Below are 9208 nucleotides of genomic sequence, written 5' to 3' on the forward strand. Positions count from 1 at the left end.
TTCTTTTAATCATAATATGTACTTTTATTTGCTAGATTTTTCATAGGATCTAAAGGGCCCTTGTGCCCACCATGTGAGCTAGTTTCTCCTAGATGACATTGTTAAGCAGTACAGACCTCAGAAGGAAAGTTTATAATAACCACTAATTACTGAGGTTTTCAGGGGAGGAAAAAAGAAAACAAAACCTCTTTTACTTAATTTTACTTCTTTGTTTCTAAGAAAAAACATATTCTTTATTATTTCCCTGCTAGACTTGAAGTTTCATATAGACAGGATCAAAAGATCAGAGAATTCAAGCTGGAAGGAAACTCAGAGGGCATTATGCTCAGCTCATTATTTTTAAAGATGAGTAAACTGAGGAGAAGAGCAGTTAAGTGACATTAGCAATTACTTAACTAACATTGGAGGAAGATGTGGCACCAAGTCCAGGATGCTGTTCATCATACCTCATTATGTCACCTGTAAATATTCTATTTTCCATGGTACAATGTTATTATCATAGTTACCACTTAATAAAGAGAAATCAATTGAATTGAGCATCACTATATCTATAAATACATGTCCATAGAAAGGATATACTATGATAAACTAATTGAAAAAAAGATGAGATCGTATGAAATCTTGAATTTGGGTTTTATGTCCATTAGAACAACTATTTGAAATGATTTATTTATGCTGTACTCTCTTGAATTATGCTTTTAAATGTGCTATTTTTCTTCAGCATTTTTTTGGGTCTCCTTTAGCAAGCTGTTGACTCATTTTTCACGATTTTCTTGCATCTTCCCAATTTTTCCTCTACCTCTCTTACTTAATTTTCAAAATCCTTTTTTGAGCTCTTCCATGGCCTGAGACCTGTCCCGGGTCTGTCCCCAGGACCTTCGAGTGAGACTCTCCCTTCGGTGGGCACCGCTTCGGACGTCTCCGGACCTACCCCGGGGGACACGGTGGCAGGCAATAATCAGGCAATGCGCAGGAGGTTCATAGCTTTATTGCATGGAGGAGTCCCCCGAGCAGTTTAGGGCGTTGTCTTAAATAGGGAAGTTCTCCCGGGCAGCCATCCTAACCCGCCCCGAGGGCGAGGCCTACCACCCGATTGGATCCAGCCCACCCAACCAATCCTGTGGGTCCACAACTCCTTCTTGGGAGCCGTGTCTCCCTCGGATTGGTGGGCTGCCACTCCCGGGGAGGCCCCTATCCGCCCAGGCGCCTAGGACCGACCCCCGTCAACTCCCCCTTTTTGTTTTATTATGAGGACATCCGCCTTTACCTGCTCTAGGACTTTTCTCCAGAGTTTTATCATACAGGAGATAAAGCAAGGAAGCAGTACACACAAGAGTATCACCATTATAATCATCCCAGCTGCAACCCCAATGGTATGCAAAAATGTGGTAAAATCTAATCTAGAAATCCAGTCAAGAAATGTCCCATGTTGCTTCTCCAAATCCCTCTTATATATCTCAGTTACATTCCTAATCTGTTTTACAATATCATCTAGGTGCTCTATATAGACCTCTAGATTTCTGTGGTCCTGCAGTCGCCGAATCGCATCATCCAGCTCCTGGCTGGCGTTCAGTTTGAGCGCCGTCATGCACAGGGGTCGTGCCAGGCCGACATGACATGGGAGCCCCTCCAATATGGCGTTTACTCGGAGGAGCGTCGAGATCGCCTGTACGGCGTCTGTCAGTGCACCGAGCTCTAGGGCTACCTGCCTGTTAATTTGTTGTTGCAGAGCCCATGCCCGAGTGGACGTTGTCATAAAATCTGCCAGGTCGGCAGCCATCATGTGGACCTGCCGCTGCATGGCAGAGATCTCCATTTGCTCTATAAAGCTAACCACCAACCCCACCATATCTATGGCGGATATTTCCAAGCCCCTCTTTTCCCTGACCATCACAGCCCTAAGAAAGTCAGAGTCGGCAAATGCCTCATCGGACCCGACAGGGAGAAAGGTAACTGGGGGAATAGACAGAAGTGTGACAAAGGTGGTATTGGAATGTACATCATTGGGCGTCAAGGTATTGGAGAGGGTCCCATTGGAGCAGGATACATTGTATTTGCCCCCTGTCTGAGTAATGTTCCCTTCCCTACAGATTAGAAACATATCAGTCCTCTTTAGGGTCTGGACTGCAAGGGAGAAACGATTGCAGTGTCCAGAGACCTGACCCTCGTGGCAAGTAAATCCTTTCTTCATGATGAGGTCCCACCATTGGGAGCGGATGGTGTCATTGTCCTGCAGCGGCCCACTATTGTCAGTCATGTGGGTGATGTTTCCAAAGGCCGCTGCCATTTTCCAGAGATGGCTTTGGATGACTATGCTCCCATTTCTCGTCAGGACGTGGGGCACTGGGGCTGCATAATACGGTCCTGGCGCTCCATCCATGAAGTAGATCTGTTGGGTGTCGTCCCATTGCTGTCCCATTACTGCATGCCCTGTGGAACAAACTTGCATACTAATGAACATATTGGGTGTAGGCACGCAGGGGGGTAGAGGGGAGTAGGGGATCTTTCCCCTGGGTAGAAAGCTTCCCGTGGCATTAAGGAGCGATAAGCGGTCGCAAGGGAAGTCCTTAGAGCTATTGCATACTACAGTGTTACGGGTATTCTGAGTGCTGTTCCACAGCCCTTGCATCCTCTCCTTGAGGAGGGGGTGATGCTGAGCGAGACTATGATTCAGCATGTACATATGGATGTAATTTCCTAGGCCCATGGACCCATGTGGTCCGTGCGGGAGTTCCTGTATGGACTCGTTTTGCACCCGGGCGCAGGGGATGATGTTAACCCCTTTGGTGAGACATATAGGTAATTGTGCCATTGACCAGTGGACTGTCTTATTGAGATCATGACGGCTCTCCGGGTAGCCATCCCCCGATCTCCCCAACACCAGGGCGGCTTCCCCTAGGATGCTCAGCTCAATAGAATCCCCCTCCCAGGCAGCAGGTTGAGCTGCTGGGAGGCCAGGGACGGCAGCCCAATACACCCATGGTGGGTCCTTGTTGCGGGGGAGGGAGCGAAGGGACGCCCCGGCCCCCAGTTGGAGGTTGCATAGCATCCCCACCAGGATTATATACTTATCCATGTTTCTCCTCCTTGTTGTTCTGTTCAGCCGCTTCTTCTTCCTTTTGCGGGGCCTGCGTCGAGCCCTGCGGGGAGTCCTCACACGCTCGAGTCCATTTAAGTGGCAGCCATCTCCGCTGTCCTCCTCCTATATCAAGACACAAATAACCCTTTCCCCTCACCACTACCTTGTTCGGTCCATGCCATTGTCCTTCTGCGTCCCTCTATGAGCGGCGATGGGGTCAGTATAGAAGATTTGAGATGTCCTTAATAAGGAATCTGCAATGGCATTCCCTTTAAATATAGGTCCGGAGGTGGAAAGATGTGAACGCACATGTAAAACATAAAGGGGATGGGAGCGAGCAAGAAGGGCCTGCTGTACTTGTATAAGTAAAGGGCGCACTGAGGAAGTAGACAGGAAAAGATCCGCCTCGGGAAGGACTCGGAGAAGGTTATGACAATAAAGGCTATCTGTTACTAGATTAAAGGCTTCTTTTGCGCAAATCTGTAAGGCCACAAGAATTGCAAATAACTCATTCTTTTGAGCAGAGGAATAGGGTGTGGTGAGCACCTTAGTGATCTGTTTATCTGGGATGTAAACTGCCGCTTTGCAATGCTTGATGGCGTCAGTGAAGGCTATAGGCCCTGCTACGGGCTCTGAGACCACTGGGTTTCTCTGCTTCGTTAAGGGAAATTGGTCCCAAGCCCGAAGGGCAGGGGGAGATCTCCAGCACGAATTTCATGGGAGCACAGGAGGACGGCCCACAATTCAGATAATTGTGCCAATTCGGTTAGTATCTCAATGGGGCTGGAGAGTAAGATGATAGGATAGTGGCCAGATAGCTGCCTGCATATAGAGCTGGCCTTAAGCAATAAGAGAGCCTTTTCTTCTAGGGCTATCGGGATACTTTTGGTTTTTCGGTCCGGGTAGACCCACATCAAGGGGCCATGGGACTGGTAAAGGACTGCTACTGGCCCAATGGTCTTATTACCAAGGATGGACAGAAAGAATGGTAATGTTGGGTCACACCGTTCTACTACTGTTGTCTTTACCTCCTCCTGTATCTTTTCTATGAGTTGGAGGGCTTCTGGAGTCCACTTTCTTGGGGAGCCCAATTTAGGTGGGCCCTTAAGAATGTCATATAGTGGCCTCATTTGTTGGTTTGTAATGGGCACAATGGCGCGTAGCCACTGTATGGCTCCTATGAGTTTCTGAAAATCATTAAGGGTATTGATCTGGGTGACATCTATTTTTGGGGGAACTCGGGAAATCCCAGTACCTTTGATTTGGTGTCCGAGATATTGATACTCAGGACCAAGTTGAATCTTTTCAGGAGCCACTTGGAGGCCGTGCCTATTTAATGCTTCAGAAACCCGCGTTAGGAGGTCAAGAACATCTTTCTTTGCGCTGCAGGCCAGTAAGATGTCATCCATATAATATATCACCATAGCATGGGGGCTTTCCTCTCGGATAGGTTGGAGGATTTGCGCTACAAATTGCTGACATATCGTGGGGCTGTTAGCCATGCCCTGGGGCAGGACTTTGAACTGGTACCGCTTTGTGGGCTGTTGGAAGTTAGTAGAAGGGACGGAGAAAGCAAAACATTTCCTATCCTTTTTGCATAACGGAATACTATAAAAACAATCCTTAATATCTATCACTGCTATGTGCCAGCCCTTGGGTATCATAGTGGGCGAAGGGAGTCCTGGTTGTAAAGGACCCATGGGTCGCAGTGCTTTGTTAACTTGTCGGAGATCGATGAGCATTCTCCATTTGCCTGACTTCTTTTTTATGACAAACACTGGAGAATTCCAGGGGCTGGTAGAAGGCTCGATATGTCCTGCTGCTAATAAATCTTGTACTATTTGATGGAGGGCCTGGACCTTTTCTTGAGTCAGGGGCCACTGATCCACCCATATGGGGTTAGTGTTTTCCCAGTGCAGTGGGATGGGTGTTGGCCCTACAGCGGCCCCTAGGGGTTTTCCGCCTGTCCTGTAAAATCGGTGGTGAGGGTGACGCCCATGCCGCTGAGTAAGTCTCGGCCCCATAGGTTAATGGGGAGAGCCGGCATTTTTAGGGGGCGAAATCGTCCTCGGGCGTCACCTGTGGCCCACTGAAGGTGGCGAGCTGATCTGAGGGCATTTGCCGACCCGCCCACCCCGGATATCCCTTGGGCCTCCTGGGTGGTCCCCCAATCTTTCTGCCAATCTCCCGAGGAAATTACTGACACGTCAGCTCCAGTGTCGACTAATCCTCTGAGCCTGACACCCTCTACTTCCACATCTAGACACATCTTCCCGCGCCCCACTTGTTGGGTCCATGCTACAAAAGGACTCTCTCTCGATGTATCTTTCCACTCTCCATCCAGCCAGGGCAGTGATATTCCCACAGCTATCGGGGTGTTAGTAGGTAGTGGAACTTCATAGGCATGAGGGTTGGTTAGTGCAATAGCGGACTGCCCAGGTTGCAATATTTGGGTATGCACAAGGAATTCTTTGGTTTTGTCTGACCCTATGACTAATCTCTGATGATCCTTTGGGGGGACCTTAACAGTTGTAGTGGTCCATGGCGGGACTGTCTGCCCTGTTACTGCATACAGCTCTACTCTAGGCGGGGTCTGTTGTTCGGTCCAGGGGCTCCCTTCCCGCTTCGGGAGCCCCTGCCCCCGTTTCCCTGTACCTTTTTACTGCTCGAGCCCCGGCAGTTTTTCGCTATATGGCCGGGTTTGCCACAGCCAAAACACCGAACCCCTTTTTTCGGCGACGTGTTTCTGCACTGCGCCTGAAAATGTCCTGATTTCCCGCACCTGAAGCACGGTCCCTTTTTGGTGTTTGTGGACAATTGGAAGGCTTGGAAAGCAGAAGTCAGTGTTGCCACCAACTTCGGGTCTGCTCCACTGCCCTCATCCAGGCATTTATCAACTATTTCATCTATAGAGGGGTCTGCGGGCAGAGTGGAGAGTATACCCCTCGATTTGGTGAGACCTCCCTTGAATAGTTGAACTATAAGTTGTGGCGAGGGACCTCCTTTCCCAAATCTTTTCCATACTGCTTCCTGTACTCTGGTCATAAATTCCAATGCGGACTCACTCTGTCTTTGCCTTAGGTGACTTATTGGAGTCTGAGTGCGCGCCGCAAGGGCATCTAGAGCCTTTAAGGCCACTTCTTGAACAACTGGAACCATAGCCTCAGGGAGGGCTAACTGCTGTTCTATCGCTGCATAATCTCCAAACCCTGTGAGTGCATTAACGTGGTTTTCAACCGCGTTGGGTTGATTGGCTTCTGCCCAAATCTTCGCCTGTCTGTTCCAATAGGCTCTCCAAGCAGTGTACACAGCGGGATCTAGCACTGCCATCATGATCTCATTCCAGTCTGCCGGGAGCCAAGCGGCCACGGAGACGGAAGAGCTCAGTAGTTGCCTTACATATGCCGACCCAGGGCCATATTTTGCTACTGCGTCTTTCAAGTCCTTTAAAAATTTATATGGAGTGGGACGGTGAGTACGTTGTACGGTACCGTCTTGTTGGGCCTGCAGGAATACCGGGAAAGCGAGGGCGTGTCCCGGCCTCCCAGTCCACTCCTCAAAATCAACTTCCTCCCCCTCCTCTGCTGCTTTCAGTAACGCGGCTTGTAGCCGAGAGTGGGCACGGGGATTTTTAGCCACTGGTTTCAGTTCCTCTAGAGCCTTTCCAGCTAGTTTCGGTTCCTCTAGAGGCTTTCCAGCTGCCGGGGGGTGTCTGCGACAGCAAGCACCAGCACCCTGACACTCGGGCGGCCGGGGATTTGTCTGCTTTCGTTTTTGGGAGGGATCTAGCTCCTTATCTGTCTCTTTTGGGGGGGCAGCGCCACAATGTCTCATGTCCTCCCAGGGGTAGAGCGGGAGTGGTAGCATGTCCTCCTCCCCCGGAGGGGGAGGGGGCCACCCCTCTTCCACTTCGGACCCACATAGGGAGGGGCCAACTTGTGTACTCGTGGCATTCTGTAAAGGAGGGGGTGAAGGCTGGAGTGCAGAGCTAACCGTGGCGTATATAACAAAATCTCTGGAGCTCAGAAATTGAGGATCCTCTTTTTGGTAGGAAGCCATCTGTTGTCCTACTACCCTCCACTTGTCATGATCTAAGCCTGTGTGAGCCAACCACGGAGAGACTGTTAGAATTTTCTGCACCCACTGTCTACAATCCTTTATGTGTATTTTTATTCCCACCCGCTTGCAGAGCTTGTACACTTGGCAGGCGAGAACTCCTGCATCCTCCGGTTCCATTCCCTTGGAAATCTGAGAGCCCATGTTTCCTCTAGATAGCCCCGACTATCTAGGTTGCCTGACTCTTCTACCCTTAACTGGGTAGGGTTATACTCACCTCACTCGGCGGGGGCTGCGGTCCCTGTTCGGGCGCCAGCTGTCCCGGGTCTGTCCCCAGGACCTTCGAGTGAGACTCTCCCTTCGGTGGGCACCGCTTCGGACGTCTCCGGACCTACCCCGGGGGACACGGTGGCAGGCAATAATCAGGCAATGCGCAGGAGGTTCATAGCTTTATTGCATGGAGGAGTCCCCCGAGCAGTTTAGGGCGTTGTCTTAAATAGGGAAGTTCTCCCGGGCAGCCATCCTAACCCGCCCCGAGGGCGAGGCCTACCACCCGATTGGATCCAGCCCACCCAACCAATCCTGTGGGTCCACAACTCCTTCTTGGGAGCCGTGTCTCCCTCGGATTGGTGGGCTGCCACTCCCGGGGAGGCCCCTATCCGCCCAGGCGCCTAGGACCGACCCCCGTCAGAGACCATTGCATATTTATTTTAGAGGTTTTAGATGAAGAAGCCTTGACTTTTATGTCCTCCTTTAATGGTATACATTGTTCTTCCTCATCCAAGAGGATGGAAGAAAATACCTGTTCACCAAGAAAATAACCTTCTAAAGTCTTATTTTTTTTTCCTTTTTGGGGGGCATTTTCTCAGCCAGTTACTTGACTTTTGAGTCCTTTGTCAAGTGGAGGATATACTCTAGGGACCTGCAAGTTCTCAGTTCCTCCAAGGTGGCACAATCAAGGGAGAAGAGTATACTCCTCTTCTGGTCTGTGCTCTGGTTTAGGAGCAACCACAAGCTTTTCTGCCCAGGATCTATGAGTAGAATTTCCTCTCTAGAGCCTCCACCAGCTCCACCAGCCAGTGCTCCTCTTCACCCCAGGGCTGCCACTCAGGACTGAAATTCAGATCAGCTGTGCAATTTCCCCAGGGTCTTTAGGCTGAGGGCTCCAAAAATTGACACTGCAGCCACATGAGACCAGGGCTAGGGCAAGACTATGCTCCCTTCTCACCCAGATGAGAAAGCTTTCTCATTGACCTTTGAAGCTGTCTTTGGTGTTTGTGGGTTGAGCTGGGAACCACAACTGCTACCCATGATTCCACACCCTGCAGCCTGTTCCAGTCCTGTCTGTGCCACACCTGGCCACACAACCAAGATTGGCTGTGCTCTACTTTGAGCACGTCAGCTTTCCTGTCAGCCTTCTAGAATGCCTTGGGCTGGAAATCTCTTTCACTCTGTCATTTTGTGGCTTCTACTATTCTAGAATTTGTTTAGAGTCATTTTTTACAGGTATTTTATGGGCTGTGGAGGGAGAGCTAGAGCAGGTTGTCTCTCTACTCCACCATCTTGGCTCTGTCCCACTCTCTTGAATTATCAAGGCCAAATAATTTATCACTTAGAGGATAGCCCGCTGATAAGAAGCTATTTAGGCAGGCTGGTCCTCAGAAAGTAGATATAGTGAGTTGGAAGGGAAAATTATATTCAAAACTTTTCTGGGATAGAAGAACCTACCAGACCTTGTGAAATGCTGACAAGGCCATAAAGAAACTATGGTCACACTCATGCTAAGATGAGTCATTAGAGAAGGACCTTATAGTGATTCCATGTTAGTTCAATGCAATTGCTAAATCAATACTTCTAAATCTAAATTTTGATTCTCTAAATCAACACGGTTTGTGATGTCACTTTCCCTCTTAAGTTTGGTAATGATTTCAAAATAATTGGTTTTCTTTTTACTCTTATGCACTTTATTTTATGCATGTAAGAACACTATTCCAAAACGGGTTGGCCCCTCTAGGATTTCACCACTCCACTCATAGTGGCAATATAATAAGCTTCACCCAACTACCAAAAGGA

The 9208-nt window shown here is 49.3% G+C and overlaps 1 protein-coding gene across 1 annotated transcript; it reads right to left on the reverse strand.

Annotated features, from left to right (window-relative positions):
• Window positions 1-970: 970 nt before the first annotated feature.
• Window positions 971-7819, reverse strand: LOC140514573 (uncharacterized). The gene is made up of 2 exons (XM_072625058.1): window positions 7413-7819; window positions 971-3202 (listed from the first exon to the last, which is right to left on the reverse strand). The coding sequence occupies exon 2, from the start codon at window positions 3074-3076 to the stop codon at window positions 1208-1210; it is 1869 nt and encodes a 622-aa protein (XP_072481159.1). The 5' UTR covers window positions 3077-3202; window positions 7413-7819; the 3' UTR covers window positions 971-1207.
• Between the last annotated feature and the right edge of the window lie 1389 nt (window positions 7820-9208).

This window comes from Notamacropus eugenii, chromosome 7 (genome assembly GCF_028372415.1).
Source record: "Notamacropus eugenii isolate mMacEug1 chromosome 7, mMacEug1.pri_v2, whole genome shotgun sequence".
Classification (NCBI taxonomy): Eukaryota; Metazoa; Chordata; class Mammalia; order Diprotodontia; family Macropodidae; genus Notamacropus; species Notamacropus eugenii.

Bases quoted from the DNA above. Each gene is read 5' to 3' on its own strand.
- LOC140514573 (XM_072625058.1), bottom strand. From the start codon at position 3,076: ATGGATAAGTATATAATCCTGGTGGGGATGCTATGCAACCTCCAACTG.